The 15804-nt window shown below is 45.6% G+C and overlaps 1 protein-coding gene across 1 annotated transcript in view; it reads right to left on the bottom strand.

Annotated features, from left to right (window-relative positions):
- Positions 1-256: 256 nt before the first annotated feature.
- Positions 257-15804, bottom strand: part of GALM (galactose mutarotase) — a 62449-nt gene continuing 46901 nt past the window's right edge. The window contains exons 4-8 of the mRNA XM_068279571.1: positions 14647-14853; positions 12169-12250; positions 2226-2367; positions 1946-2120; positions 257-744 (exon numbers count right to left, since the gene is read on the bottom strand). Coding sequence (XP_068135672.1) covers positions 667-744; positions 1946-2120; positions 2226-2367; positions 12169-12250; positions 14647-14853 — 684 coding nt within the window. The 3' untranslated portion in view covers positions 257-666. The remainder of the gene's footprint in view (positions 745-1945; positions 2121-2225; positions 2368-12168; positions 12251-14646; positions 14854-15804) is intronic.

Consider the following 15804-nt stretch of genomic DNA (forward strand, 5'->3'; position numbering starts at 1 on the left):
ATTTGTGCTACTAATGTTCTATTTCTTAGCTGTACTGCACATACAAATCATTATATCATAAGTTTATTTTCACTTAAAATGCCCTTTAAATTTACTACAGACTGAAAACAAGCATATTCTACGATTAGATGCAATACTCACATCCAAATTCCAACACATACCTAAATTCCACATTTTGCTAAAGCATATGATTAAACATTATTTTTATTCATTTTTATCCTATTTCTAATATGCATGCATGAATGCAGTTAGGCACTTTTAATTTCTAGTATAATAGATATCTTTTTATTCATCTTTCTCCTATTTGTAATACACATGTATCAGTGTAGTTAGTCACTTTGAATTTCAGTAATAAAGAGATGTAGAAACAAGTCAGTACAATTATTGTAGATATTAATGCATCTTTAGCCTGAGATAAAGAATCAGAAATCACGTCAGTTGGAGTACTCTAAGGAGTAATAACTTGCAATGGTATTTGTTGCATCTTGTGCATTAGATGAAGATCGTGTAGTGTAACATTTAATGATTAAACCAGTGAGCAGAGCTGTGTAGTCCATATGCCTTCACATATAAGAGTAATCCTGAAAAGGTGCCATTTCCAGAAACAGCATGATGTTATTCTGCAGCAGTTGCAATACAAGTCACACAACTTGGTCCGAGGTCACTTTACTTCACAGAGAACTGAAAGCTTGTTGTCTGGTTATATTCTTCTCCAGGGTGTAGCAAAATGCTAGGAAACTGGGGCTACAATTGAGAACACATAGATATTGATTTTATAGAAACATGATGATAGCACTATTAATAGCTACTTAGTTTGCCAATTTGTTGCCTTCTAACCAGGGGAGTAACTAGAAATACCCGGGCCCCCCCGCGAAACTTTGGATGCCCCCCACCCCCCGGTATCCATTTAGGTGCCAAGGGGCACAGTGCATGAGGGGGGAGCAATGCAAGCACACAGCAGCGGGAGGGGGTGTGTACTTCCTGATAAACCGGAAGTAGCGTCAAACACTGATAGAAGCAGAACCTCCGGTGAGTGTAACGCAGAAGTGTCTGCGTTCCCTCTTCTATGCCTGCTGCCCATTGCTAGAGGAGGAAGCGCTGACGGGGAGCCGAAGGTGAGGGAGGGTTGGATTGCTACCCTCTCATGCGCTGCGTCCCCTCCTTCCCCCCCCCCCCCCCCAAACGGCCCTGGGCAGGCCCCAGAGCGGCCCCGGGCCCGCACGCAGGCCCCCCCTCCTATTGTTACGCCCCTGCTTTTAACTAGTTATCTCCTCCCTCCTGAGGCAGTATATCTATGCCCTGCAAGACTTCTTCTAAAGTCCTGGAGGCATAGATATAAGTCTATCGCCCAGCGCAGGCACCCATGTTCTTGTCGCCGCCCGTTAGTACACTGATCAAAGTGCCTGTGATCAGTGATCACCGGAATCCTTGAACGAAGGTGAAAAAACACACTACACTTCCGGTATACATTCACAGTACACAGGAATAAAGTGTGTGTGTGTGTGGGGGGGGGAGGCATCTAATGGCCAATTAGTAAAATTGCACCTACATACATAATATTTAAGAAATATTTGTACTGTATCAAGCAGTGCAACACTGCAGTTCAATCAATTTTCAATGTCAAAATTTGTATGGGGGGGGGGGGGTTTAGATCCTTTCAGATCAATTCCTTTCGGATCTGAATCTGATCAATTCACCACATTGGGTGGCAATCTGTAGGTGAATTGGCAGCTTAATTGTTCCTGCGTAACGCACCCAATTTGATGTAGACATCTACACTACCTGCAGTGTGACATCATCTGCACAATATTGACCGAGTGATATAAATTAATTTATTATTATTTATTTATTGTATTTATAAAGCGCCAACATATTACGCAGCGCTGGACAATAAATAGGGATTCATATAAATGAAATGTATTGACCATGCAGAAAAAGCATTCACCTTATTTACAGCATCTGGCCATCCCTGCGTCTCAAGGCAGAAAGCAGAATGCTTGGGATACACAGCTCCGCCTTTACCCTTCAGAGATCCATCCAGGAAATTAGCCGTGTAAAACTGGATTCCAGGCTGTGTTGTGCACACACTGAGCACCCTGCCACTAGGCTTGTGATGTACCCTGTAATACAGCTCATATTACTACACATCTCAGGTACTACACATCTCAGGCAACTATGTTATCTCATAGGGATAACAGAGTGGATAGACAGGAGAACTGGCTCACCTTGCACAAGTCTGCTTTTTCTGTGACTCACTCAGACAGAAGTTGTGGTCAAACCCAATTTCCTTCAACTCTGCCATCCAACTCCCAAGATCAACTGGGTTTCTCAGATCAAAGTTAGTTCCTTCCACTGGACACAATTCTCCTGCAAGAATAACCACGAACAGCTTTACATCCTGAGACCTTCTGGTATTGGTCATCAGTAGTTCCCTCCAGCTCTATATATACTGATGCAGGCCACACAGAGAACAATGTAGATGGCCCATCAACCATATTTTTGATACACAGCTTGACAATTGTCTGATATAGCAAGAGATCTATCCCACCCTGATTGGAAAGTGATTGGGTAGTGATCAGTTCTCTTCATGCCTACCCAATTCCTATATCAATTTATTAGATCAAGAACTCAATAAGAAGGGGTATTCGGGGTAGAGAAAAGTTTTCTGCAGCATCAAGGATGGCACCGAGCCAAGTTTGCAACTCCAAATGGCAGCACATCAAATTGTAGGTGTCACTTTGCACTATTGTCACCATTTGGCTTTTTCTAATGGCATTTTCCACCTCCAGTGCACATACGGCCTGTGCCAGCCATCATGCAAGCTAGATTCTTTATACTTGAGCTTTTAATCTGTACGAAAGGCAACATGATTACTCTAAATGAAATGTCTGCCTCCTACACTATATAGAAAAAGGCTAGCAGGGGGCTAGTGCTAATCATGCATGGGGACTGATGCAGGGGATAGGCCAGCAGGGGGCTAGTGCTAATCATGCATGGGGACTGATGCAGGGATAGGCCAGCAGGGGGCTAGTGCTAATCATGCATGGGGACTGATGCAAGGGATAGGCCAGCAGGGGGCTGCTGCTAATCATGCTTGGGGACTGATGCAGGGGATAGGCCAGCAGGGGGCTGCTGCTAATCATGCTTGGGGACTGATGCAGGGGATAGGCCAGCACGGGGCTAGTGCTAATCATGCTTGGGGACTGATGCAGGGGATAGGCCAGCAGGAGGCTAGTGCTAATCATGCTTGGCGACTGATGCAGGGGATAGGCCAGCAGGGCGCTAGTGCTAATCATGCTTGGCGACTGATGCAGGGGATAGGCCAGCAGGGTGCTAGTGCTAATCATGCTTGGCGACTGATGCAGGGGATAGGCCAGCAGGGGGCTAGTGCTAATCATTCATGGGGACTGATGCAGGGGTTAGGCCAGCAGAGGGCTAGTGCTAATCATGCTTGGCGACTGATGCAGGGGATAGGCCAGCAGGGGGATAGTGCTAATCATGCTAAGCGACTGATGCAGGGGATAGGCCAGCAGGGCGCTAGTGCTAATCATGCTTGGCGACTGATGCAGGGGATAGGCCAGCAGGGGGATAGTGCTAATCATGCTAAGCGACTGATGCAGGGGATAGGCCAGCAGGGGGCTATTGCTAATCATGCATGGGGACTGATGCAGGGGTTAGGCCAGCAGGGGGCTAGTGCTAATCATGCTTGGGGACTGATGCAGGGATAGGCCAGCAGGGGGCTAGTGCTAATCATGCTTGGCGACTGATGCAGGGGATAGGCCAGCAGGGGGCTAGTGCTAATCATGCTTGGCGACTGATGCAGGGGATAGGCCAGCAGGGGGCTAGTGCTAATCATGCTTGGCGACTGATGCAGGGGATAGGCCAACAGGGGGCTAGTGCTGATAATGCTTGGGGACTGATGCAGGGGATAGGTCAGCAGGGGGCTAGTGCTAATCATGCTTGGCGACTGATGCAGGGGATAGGCCAACAGGGGGCTAGTGCTGATAATGCTTGGCGACTGATGCAGGGGATAGGCCAACAGGGGGCTAGTGCTGATCATGCTTGGGGACTGATGCAGGGGATAGGCCAACAGGGGGCTAGTGCTGATAATGCTTGGGGACTGATGCAGGGGATAGGTCAGCAGGGGGCTAGTGCTAATCATGCTTGGCGACTGATGCAGGGGATAGGCCAACAGGGGGCTAGTGCTGATAATGCTTGGTGACTGATGCAAGGGATAGAGATTTAGGGAAAGAGGATACCCTAACAAATACATTAGAAGAGCTTGGAGGAGAGCTAGATTCACACCAAGGGAGAACCTGTTGATTACGAATAAAGCAAAGAGATCAAGAGACAAACAGAAAATGGAAGGAATAGTCAGGTTTACTACAACTTACAATAATGAATGGCAGGGGATTTGGTGAATAATGGATGCACATTGGGACATTTTGCGGAGTGAACCCACAAATCAAACAATTTATCAATCAGAGGCCATCTCTTGTAGCCAGAAGGGCACCAACATTGAGGTACCGACTATGCCATAGCCATTACACACAACCCCAGACTACTGTAAGTGTTATGCTAGGCATACACAGCTCTTTTTATATTATCAATGGAGCCGCTGATGGCTCGATTGATAATATCCGACGTGTCCGATCACCGCGCCGGATCAATACCGCGCTCGATCCCCGCGGGCGGACAATGGACGAAACGAAGCGCAGATAAGGAAGTGCCCGCGGGTACGAGCGGGAATCGAACCGCGGGGACGTGCCGGCATCGAGCCAGCGGCTCGATTCCGGCGCATAAACGTGCCCTGTATGCCCAGCATAAAAGGGAGTCATCCCTGTGGACATTGTTCAATATGTAATTTGATGCCATCTACCAAAACCATTGTGAACTACATGGACAATAGTCTGATACATTTTAGAGACTTCCTTCATTGTCAAACTCCTTGGGCTATCTACATGCTTTAATGTGCTTGTAAGAAAAGATATGTAGGTCAAACCAAAAATGCCTTAAAACTTTGTATCCAAAAACACCGTTCCACAGTCAAACTTGCTCCCAGGGACCACCTTGATGGGAAAATCCTTACTACAGTGGCAGATCACTCTTTGAGATGCATTGCAGGCAGGAACTTTGAGAACTGGAGAGTATATGGCTTAAAGAAATTACAGTTTAACAATAGAGGAGGTAATCGTCAGATAAAAATGCTGAGATTGGAACTACAATGGATTTATAGACTTGAACCTAGATGTCCTTTTGGACTCAATGAGGACTACATCGTTGGGTGCTATCTACCACAATGAGATTTGCCAATTTGATTATTATCTACTCTTTAAGCATAATTGTGAGCTTACTATCTTCACGACTTGTTTTCCTTCCTTGTAATTGCACTTATCTATATTATCAGGCCCTCTGAGTCTCTAGGTAGACACAGAGTGGCATTTGACCTCAATTTACAATGACCTTGAGGTAAGGAGGTCAGACTTGCTTTGATTGACACTTGATAGGAGTCACCATGGCTACTTCTCTTGCACCTCTGGAGTTATGTGGGTTCACCCCTAGTTGAAAAATGAATATGTGTGTATACAACATGATATTGTGTGTTGTATTACTCATACTTGTCCTCCTTTTCATCATTTAACCATTAGTTCATATTGGACTACCTCCCATACTGTTTCGCCTCTGTGAGGAATCCAGGACTACATTCTTCCTGTGGAATATTTTAAGATTTGGGACTCAGTACTTTTTTCATAAAGTGTCTGTGGTGGTCTTTCTCCCATGTTTGAACTGTCTCTCCTCCAATTGCTAAATATATATATATTTTCTGCATTACTTTATGGAAGATGTTGTAAATGACATGACAACTATGTATGTTATGGAGTTTAATGAATGCATACCATCATTTTAGTACTATGTGATGCCATATTTCTACCACTAGATGTCATCTTTGACCTTGTGTTCTCTATTTCTAGGATTTTTTACTACTTTGCCCACTAGAGGCCTCTAAGGGCCCTTTTCCACCTGCAGTCGCTAGCGTTCACGCTGAACGCTAGCGATTGCTGAATCGCAAAACCGGCGATTCCCCGACGTTTTGCGGCCGCGATTTTGCTATGCTATGCACTGCATAGCAAAATCGCGGCAAATATCGCTCCGCCGCGCGTTCGCTTAAAAAACGAATCGCGGTAGTGGAAATGACCTACTGCGATTCCTATGTTAAAAAGCAAACCGTAGCGATTGTAAAATCGCTAGCGGTTTGCGACTTTGCGATTCAGCCAGCGCAAACGCGCTGGTGGAAAAGGGCCCTTACTCCCATTCTATTCATCTTTGACGCATGTGTAAATTTGTTTGCAGCCGACGCGTTAATTTATATGTAACAGATGCGTACGTGACGACGCCGTCGCTATGATGGCGCGTCACTTGATGCGTATGACGCGGCCGCGTCTATGCGTAATTAGTATTTAAACTGTGCCAGCACACCATTATGGTGTCCCTGATGTAGCTTCTGCATAACTAGTAGGATCTGCGTGGATCTCTCCTCCTGGCTCCATTTTACACCTTCATTCCTTGGTAAGCTTTGCCTCTCCAGTTCCCCCAGTCTGGGGATCATTCGTGCCCTCATTTCCTTCTCCATTTACCCATGCTATCCTAGCTGGCTTCCTATTCACTTTCCTTTCTCTTGGGAATCATTTCCCTCTTTTTTTCTTCACTTGTTTGATGTTTAAAATGGATTTATTGGAATATGCACTTATTGTATGTTCAACATATATGTTTTGCATGGTCACATTTATATGTATGCACCTTTAATTGGCTGACCATTTCTGCTAATCACATGTGTTTATCTATTTCATGAATTATTCCCCAATTTGTGTATCAGGGCTTGATTGATTCAGTGCTACACTGAACACTATAATACGCGTTCATGCATATATTTATGCATGTCTGCTGGTTCTGAGAGTAGCACTAGATATCAAATGAATCAATTACAAGCTACTGAATAATTAATTTCGTTCTATTGACTCAATACTGCACGGTTTTATTATGTAGCGTACACATTATAGTGGTGCGTCTGCAATACTTGTGGTGCAGTATTTGATTCTTTTTGAGCCAATATGAACTATTAGACTTGAGAATTGGTCTGAACTGATGTACTAACTGATATATGTATACTGTATGTCTGTGATTAGACCAGTGCCACTCCATTTGCGCATAAGCCTGTTCGCATGCATATTAGCCTGTATGCCTACAAAAATTGATGGGGTGACACCACATTAGGCCTCTTGCACACTGCAAGCGATTCAGATTCAGATTCCGCTTTTTAATCTGTTTTTACTTCCGATTCCGATTCAGATTTGCAGTTTTCTCCCTGCACACTGCAAATCGGAATCTGAATCTGATGTAAAAACGGATTAAAAAGCGGAATCTGAATCGGAATTGCTTGCAGTGTGCAAGAGGCCTTAGATTGGTCTAATACAGGTCAAAAGCTTAATTTTACAGCACTTACCAGTAATACCTAGACATCTGGGACCATTGGAGCCTGGGGGAGCCATGCCCTATTGTGGTTTTAATTGTTTTTAGCCAGTGGTTGTTGGTAAAAATAAAGATTTTTGTACAAGTTTATTGCGTTTCACGATGTTCATTATTTTTATTATAAATTAATGGGAGGTTGCTTTGCCTCTTTATTTGTTTGTGTGTAGCTAATCAAACAGGTCTAAGGACCTCTACCTCCCCATTTATCTATATTCCATTTGGAATAGGGTTTGATCCATAATGATTATAGCCCCATTTAGCTCAATTGTGTAAGTTGTGATGCAGGGGATAGGCCAGCAGGTAGCTAGTGCTAATCATGCTTGGCGACTGATGCAGGGGATAGGCCAGCAGGGGGCTAGTCCTAATCATGCTTGGCAACTGATGCAGGGGATAGGCCAGCAGGGGGCTAGTGCTAATCATGCTTGGCAACTGATGCAGGGGATAGGCCAGCAGAGGGCTAGCGCTAATCATGCTTGGGGACTGATGCAGGGGATAGACCAGCAGGGGGCTAGTGCTAATCATGCTTGGCGACTGATGCAGGGATAGGCCAGCAGTGGGCTAGTGCTAATCATGCTTGGGGACTGATGCAGGGGATAGGCCAGCAGGGGGCTAGTGCTAATCATGCTTGGCAACTGATGCAGGGGATAGGCCAGCAGAGGGCTAGCGCTAATCATGCTTGGTGACTGATGCAGTGGATAGGCCAGCAGGGGGCTAGTGCTAATCATGCTTGGGGACTGATGCAGGGGTTAGGCCAGCAGGGGGCTAGTGCTAATCATGCTTGGCAACTGATGCAGGGGATAGGCCAGCAGAGGGCTAGCGCTAATCATGCTTGGGGACTGATGCAGGGGATAGGCCAGCAGGGGGCTAGTGCTAATCATGCTTGGGGACTGACGCAGGGGATAGGCCAGCAGGGGGCTAGTGCTGATCATGCTTGGGGACTGATGCAGGGGTTAGGCCAGCAGGGGGCTAGTGCTGATAATGCTTGGCGACTGATGCAGGGGATAGGCCAGCACGGGGCTAGTGTTAATCATGCTTGGGGACTGATGCAGGGGATAGGCCAGCAGGAGGCTAGTGCTGATAATGCTTGGGGACTGATGCAGGGGATAGGCCAGCAGAGGGCTAGCGCTAATCATGCTTGGGGACTGATGCAGGGGATAGGCCAGCAGGGGGCTAGTGCTAATCATGCTTGGGGACTGATGCAGGGGATAGGCCAGCAGGAGGCTAGTGCTAATCATGCTTGCCAACTGATGCAGGGGATAGACCAGCAGGGGGCTAGTGCTAATCATGCTTGGGGACTGACGCAGGGGATAGGCCAGCAGGGGGCTAGTGCTGATAATGCTTGGGGACTGATGCAGGGGATAGACCAGCAGGGGGCTAGTGTTAATCATGCTTGGGGACTGATGCAGGGGATAGGCCAGCAGGGGGCTAGTGCTAATCAAACTAGAAGTGCATTCCATCACTGTCAGGGTCATCCTATATACTAACTAAAGGTTGTAAGTATTCATAGGACCTGTGGGCGGTCTGCTTAGTGCGGGCAGAACAGTTGTGGCTTAGTGTGAGGGGCACAGTTGGGCAGCGGCTTAGTATGGTGGCAGCTTAGTGTGGACATTGTAGCTGTGGGCGGAGGCTTAGTTTATGTGGCGGCAGCTTAGTGTGGACGGTGCAGTTGTGGTGAGCAAGCACAGCTACAGGTGCCTCCATGCATGCTTAAGTATGCACAGATGCACGTGTGGGCAGCAGCTTAGTGTGGGCGGCTTATTGTGTCGCACAATTTTTTTAGAAAATCGTGAGTTTCCTGGTTATCTACTGTGTACAATGAAGCTGTGTGGCTGCCAAGAAGTGAGACGGTAGAAGGAGCGGATCGCCGGTCTACCTGGGAAGGTAGGTGAGTGCTGACAGAATAAGACACTGGTACCACTAACCACACCAATACATACTGTATGCTTTGAACATTAAGTGTATCTTCAGTCACAGAAATAGGATATTACTGCTTTTCATGAGGCCAAGCTAAAATCCAAAAACATAGGAGAAATTGCTTACATTTTACAGTACGGAATTCTAAACATTTGATACACAAATGCTGTTTTGTTGTCCTCTTTCCTCCTCCTAAGTTTGGTTTAGCTGTATTCAGGCATGTTGTTTGAGGCAGAGATTTGGGGCACAGGCCACAAATTTCAGTAGTGATGACCCAATCCTTCCATGGGGAGTGATCACCCGCAGCATGAACTGCTAATACAATTTAATGGGCCTAGAATGATAATTTTTCCAATCATACAAGCCATATTTTCTTCCAAGCAGTATAATGAAAATCTGGAAGATTGTTTTACACCAAATGCTATAATGTTGCTGTTCAAGGAAGCATACTGTGAAAAATCATATAGCTGAAAACATTAAAGAACAAGCGACACCCATGCTAACCTAGTAATAAAAAACACATATATAAGTAGATAAATACTACTTCTACTTACATAACAGATGTATTGTGCTATCCACGTAATGATTCCTGTGAATTTTTTTAAAGGAAAAGCAGAAAATCCTATTGCAGGCAGTGGCCATTTTGCCAAGCTAATGCTGACATCATATCCTCCCTGACTCTTGTTTCCCCCCCTCCCTTCTCTTGCTCATTGTGTATTCATTAGCTGCCCTCTTCCCAGAGTCTTTTTTTTTTATTTACACATCCAATCACGGAGTCACCTCAGCCTTGCTTGTAAACACAAGTGATCAGCTAGGCAGGGAAATAAATGGAAGAGGAGGAATATATTATAGATAAAAAGAACTCCCAGCATTCAAAAGAACTCCCAGCATTCAACTTTTTGGCACTGTTTGGCACTAGGGCCAGTGCTCCTAAAGTATGTGATAACTCCAAACCACAACAGCAGAAAAAGTTTTGAATGCAGGATTAGCATCTTTATCACTTAATACACTCAGACCAGTTGCTGTTGAAATTTGATTTTTATGGTGACAATACCGCTTTAAACTACTAAGTAGCCTTTGTAGCGATGTGTTTTGTCATTTCTTTAAATAACTGCAATTTGAGCACAATAAATACTGCCAGCACAAACTGCATATTTAAGTAAAGTATGGCTTTGAACTAAACAAAAAAAATAACAGTTTGTAAAATAGAATCTAAGTCAGAGGAAGTCTGATAAGAGTTATGCTACCCGTATGCCCAAAACCAGGTCATCAACCAATGGGAAGCTGGTAGACTCACATGACCCATATTCCTGTTCTGAGAAGCCGAAACTTCACTAACTGATGATTTGATCTGCACACCTGAATGAAGCAGTGTGCTGAGCGGAAAGAAACACGCCTGCTATCCGGTACAAGCTTCCTGCATTGTGCATACTGAATACTCTGTCTGCAGCTGCACAGCGGAATGGAACGTCACTCATTTATAAAAAATTACCTTTGGTTGCAACAGGTGGAAAAGTATTTATTATTTTATTTATTTAATGCTGCTGGTCTGAAAACAAAAAACTATACTGACAATTCTGGGATGCCTTATCTTATTTTACAGTTTTTTCTAGTCCTCCTCCAATATCTGGATGAATAGAGGCAGAGGCATAACTAGATGAGTCAGGTAAAAAAGGAGGACATTTGGGTGCTGGCAAAAGACAGAGCCCAAATTATGATAAAACAGCGCAGTTCAGCCACCAGCAATAGCTGGAAGGAAAATTTGCCACAGCAGGGTAAGACGTTTTTCATCTTTACTGTGTGCCCAAATTTCCCGGCGCCCTTTTTACATTTTATTATTATTATTTAGTACTTATATAGCGCTGTACAGAGTATATATTGTCTTAACTGTCCCTCAGAGGGACTCACAATCTAATCCCTACCATAGTCTTATGTATATGTATGTATTATGTATGTATCATAGTCTAAGGCCAATCCTTTAGGGGGAAGCCAATTAACTTATCTATATGTTTTTGGGATGTGGGAGGAAACCAGAGTGCCCGGATGAAACCCACACAGACACAGGGAGAACATACAAACTCTGCAGATGTTGACCTGGCTGGGAGTCAAACCGGGGACCCAGCGTTGCAAGGCGAGAGCACTAACCACTACACCACTGTGCTGCCCAGTATGCATAACTAGGACCTGGTGGAACCCTCTACAAAACTGAGCCAGCCAGCCGGTCCCCCCCTCCCACCCCGGAGCAAGCAGAGCATGGCAGGGGAAGCGGCATACACAACCTGTCAGCAGAACGAGGGACATGTCCTCACTCCTCTCTTGAGCCGTGCCATACAGGGTAACACCTTGTGGCTCTATAGTCTTTGCATGTCATGTGATGTGTATCAGGTGCAGCAAGGAGTTACACTGTATTGCGCAGCTGAAGAGAAGAGTGAAGAGGACGTGTCACTCACTCTGCTGACAACAGGAAATGCATGCTGCTTCCTCTGCCACACTCTGCATCCGGGGCCCCTTGCAATGGTGGGGGTTGCAGGAGCTATTGTTACACCACTGGATAGAGGTTATCTGTTGTCATATGTGAAGATCAATCTAGCAACACACACAGCACGTACAGCTGATCCCCCTTTCCACAACAGTAATCAGAATACTTGGTTGCACCCTAGTTCTCTTTCCTTTAGCTACACCAACACTTCAAATGCCCTTTACAACCAGAACATGGTGGACTATTACCTGTGGGTATCATTGTGTCATCAACAGGAAGGTAATGCTGAGCATTTATGGAGACTTCATGGTCATATATATTTTCTGACCCCTAAAAGCACAACAGACACGTATTAAGGAAATGTGAGGCTTTAAACAAACAAAGAAAAAACTACATAAAAAAAGCCATTATACTCAGCCATTATAGTTTTGCAACATGTTTCCATCTGTTTTAGTGCATCCTCCACATCAACTGGCTTACTCTTCCCTGTCCCCTAATGCCAATTATCCTTCCTGACGCTGAACCCTTACTAACTAACTCGTATTTTGGAAAGGGGTGGGCATTGGGGGGACCAGCATTTTTTTTCCAGTGAACCTACTATCCACAGTTTTATAAATGCTCCTCCAACTCTTCACTGGCCATCATATGCCTGCACAAGAGCTAACAATCTGTCAGCGCAAACTCCACCCATTTACCCTCCCTCTACCCATATTTCGGCTTCACATTTAACCCACCTTCACCTGCACACTGGCATACAGTCGTTCTCTAAACATGTTTCATCTCAGTCCAGACAAATGCTGTATCCCAACAGTTATAAATTATACATAGAAATAAAACAGAACAACAGTATTGAAACTGGGCAAAGGCAAATGATAGAAAATTCATAAAGCTAACTTTCTGAGAAAACATCACAATGATCTGCAGTTAAAGCAAAGGGATATGGAGGCTGACAAATTTCAGATGACTATGACAAATCTGACAAGATTAGCTGCATGCTTGTTTCAGGTGTGCCATTTTGACCCCTACTGACCAAAAAGATCAGCCGGACTGCCAGGCAACTGGTATTGTTTAAAAGGAAATAAATATGGCAGCTTCAATAGGTCTCACACCTCAGGTTCCTTTTAACCCTTTGCCGACCGTTCCAGGGCGATTGGCATGAACGCGGCAGCAGCCCAAGGACCACTCCAGGCCAATCAGCGTGAAGTGCTAGGGGCGGAGATTGCAGGGGATCACGTGCTGATGCGCGCGCATCCCTGCTTCAATGACGGAGCTCCACTCCAGCATCAGCCTACCAGCGGCGTTCGATACTATTTACACTGTACAGCGCTGCGATCTACGGCAGCGCTGTACTGTGTCACACGGCTGTCCCCCTGGGCAGCAGGGAAGTGATCAGCTGTCATAGACTGACGCCTATGACAGCCGATCGCGCTGATTGGCTGGCGGGGGAAGGGAGGGAGGGTTAGTAAAATAAGAATAGAATAGTTTTATTTATTCAAAATAAAATACAATAAATATTTTCAAAAATAAATAAACAAACATTGTGGGAGCGATCATAGCCCACCAACAGAAAAGAGCTTTCTGTTGGTGGGCTATGATCGCTCCCACAATGTTTATTTATTGGTTGGTGGGCAGAAAAGTGGGGGGGGGGGGGGGGGGGGAGTCACTTGCATGCCGAGTTGTGTGGCCCTGCAGCTCGGCCTTAAAGCTGCAATGGCCTTAATTGTAAAAAATAGTCTGGTCATTAGGGGGGGGGTTTAACACCATGGTCCTTAAGTGGTTAAAGAGAACCAGAGACAAAATACATAAAAGCTTTTATACATACCTGGGGCTTCCTCCAGCCCCATAAGCCTGGATCGCTCCCACGCCGCCGTCCTCCGCTGCCTGGATCCGCCGGTACCGGGTCCTGTCATTTCCGCCAGTCGGCCGGCGGACGCGACCAATTATCCGCATCACAGGGGCTCCCTCCATACCCTTACGCGTGCGGCTCCATATTGCGCAGCCGCATGCGTACTGGTAGCGAGGGAGCCCCTGTGCATGCGGATAATTGTCTGCGTCCGCCGGAAGTGACGGGACCCGGTACCGGCGGATCCAGGCAGCAGAGGACGGCGGCGTGGGAGCGATCCAGGCTTATGGGGCTGGAGGAAGCCCCAGGTGTGTATAAAAGCTTTTTTCATTTTTCACTATCGTTCGTCTCTGGTTCCCGTTAAAGATGAACTGCAGTGAAAATAACATAATTTATAAAATTGCTTATTTTTACAATATTACTTTATATATTACTTAGTCAGTGTTTGCCCATTGTAAACTCTTTCCTGGCCCTGATTTAATCACAGGTGGCAACATCTTTAGTTTTGTAAAGGGATCTCTGCGGAATGTTGAGTTACAGAGAGCTCCAAAGCCAGTACAAATACTACCTGGTCTCCCAGAATGCACTGAGAGGAAGAGACTTTCACATAGCTAAATATCTCTTGGAGGGCGGGGCTACAAACCAATAAACAGCAATATATAGGAAGAGTTTCTGATGCTGAAAACCAGGAAAATTACTGTAAAAGTGGATATCCTGACTACATTTCTGCATTCTACTGTATGTCACTACAGTGCCTCTTTAAGCGAATCACCATAGTGGAAATGCGGAGTTCTGTGTTTGAACCCATGTTTGACAGTTTTTTTCTGCATATTGTGCTCCCATGTGCGCTGACAGGATTTAGAGTACACAGTGTGTCGCTTACCTGTCCTGCTAAATTGAAGTATGAGTGATTTGTTAGATTTACAGGTGTCGTCTTGTTGGTCTGAGCCTTATAATTTACAGTGAGATCGCCTCCAACAAGTGTGTATGTCACCCACACTCGTAACTCCCCTGGATAGCCTTCTTCTCCATCCGCACTTGTGTAGGAAAACTGGACACCATTTTCTATCACCTCCGGAGTCCAGAGCACCTGCAATATCAACACAGGACTCGTGTTACACGCATCAAACCTCTGCCTGAAAAGAAAATTAAAACAGTATAAAAACTGTCCTGAAATCAAGGCAATTGACAGGCCTAAGGGATTCCATGTTAGGGCCAGTGCACACCAAAAATCGCTAGGGTAATCGCAAAAGCTAAGTGTTTAAGTGATTTTTCAGAGCGATTTCAGGCATGTGCCTAGTGATTTTCTAGGTATGCCTAGCGATATTTGGAGCGTTTTGGTGTAGCAATTTTTTGTACAGTAGTGCTGGAAGTGATCAGCTTTTGTATATAAAAAAAAATAAAAGCGCTTGGAAAATCACTCTGTTCTAGCGTTTTTTAGATCGCTTTTCCACTTCTACTATATTTAAAGAGACTATGTACTGGAAAAAAAAAAATCCCCCTCTGGGCGATTCTCTCCTCAGGGTCCCAATGAGTCTTCCCCCTCCTCCGTAGCTCCCCCAAAAGCCCCTCGACTAAAGCTGACAAGAGTGTGCAGGTAATATTTAACCAACTGTGATCCTGCGCAGGCACACTAGTGGCTCTTAGTTTGGGTAAGGTGGAAATAGCCGAACCCGATCGTGTCCGCTCTACTGTGCAGACATGAGTCCTTTGCGCTTGCGCAGTAGAGCGGATATGATCAGGTTTGGCTATTTCTGCCTTAAAGTGAATGGGAACCGCATTTTTAAAAAAATGAAGCAAATACTTACCTAAGGAGAGGGAAGGATCTGGGTCGTATAGAGCCTTCCGGCTCCTCTCTTGGTGTCCTCTATCCTGTGCTGGCTCCCTCCCGTTTCAATCCCCTGCCAAAAGGGTATTTGGAAGTCTTCGGGAGCAGTGTCCTCCAGAGGACATGCGGCTCCATACTGCACAGGTGTGAGCGTGCAAGAGAGCGTGCTTGCGCAGGTGCAGTACAGGGCCGCCCTTCTTCAGGAGCACTCGG

This window comes from Hyperolius riggenbachi, chromosome 4 (assembly GCF_040937935.1).
Source record: "Hyperolius riggenbachi isolate aHypRig1 chromosome 4, aHypRig1.pri, whole genome shotgun sequence".
Classification (NCBI taxonomy): domain Eukaryota; kingdom Metazoa; phylum Chordata; class Amphibia; order Anura; family Hyperoliidae; genus Hyperolius; species Hyperolius riggenbachi.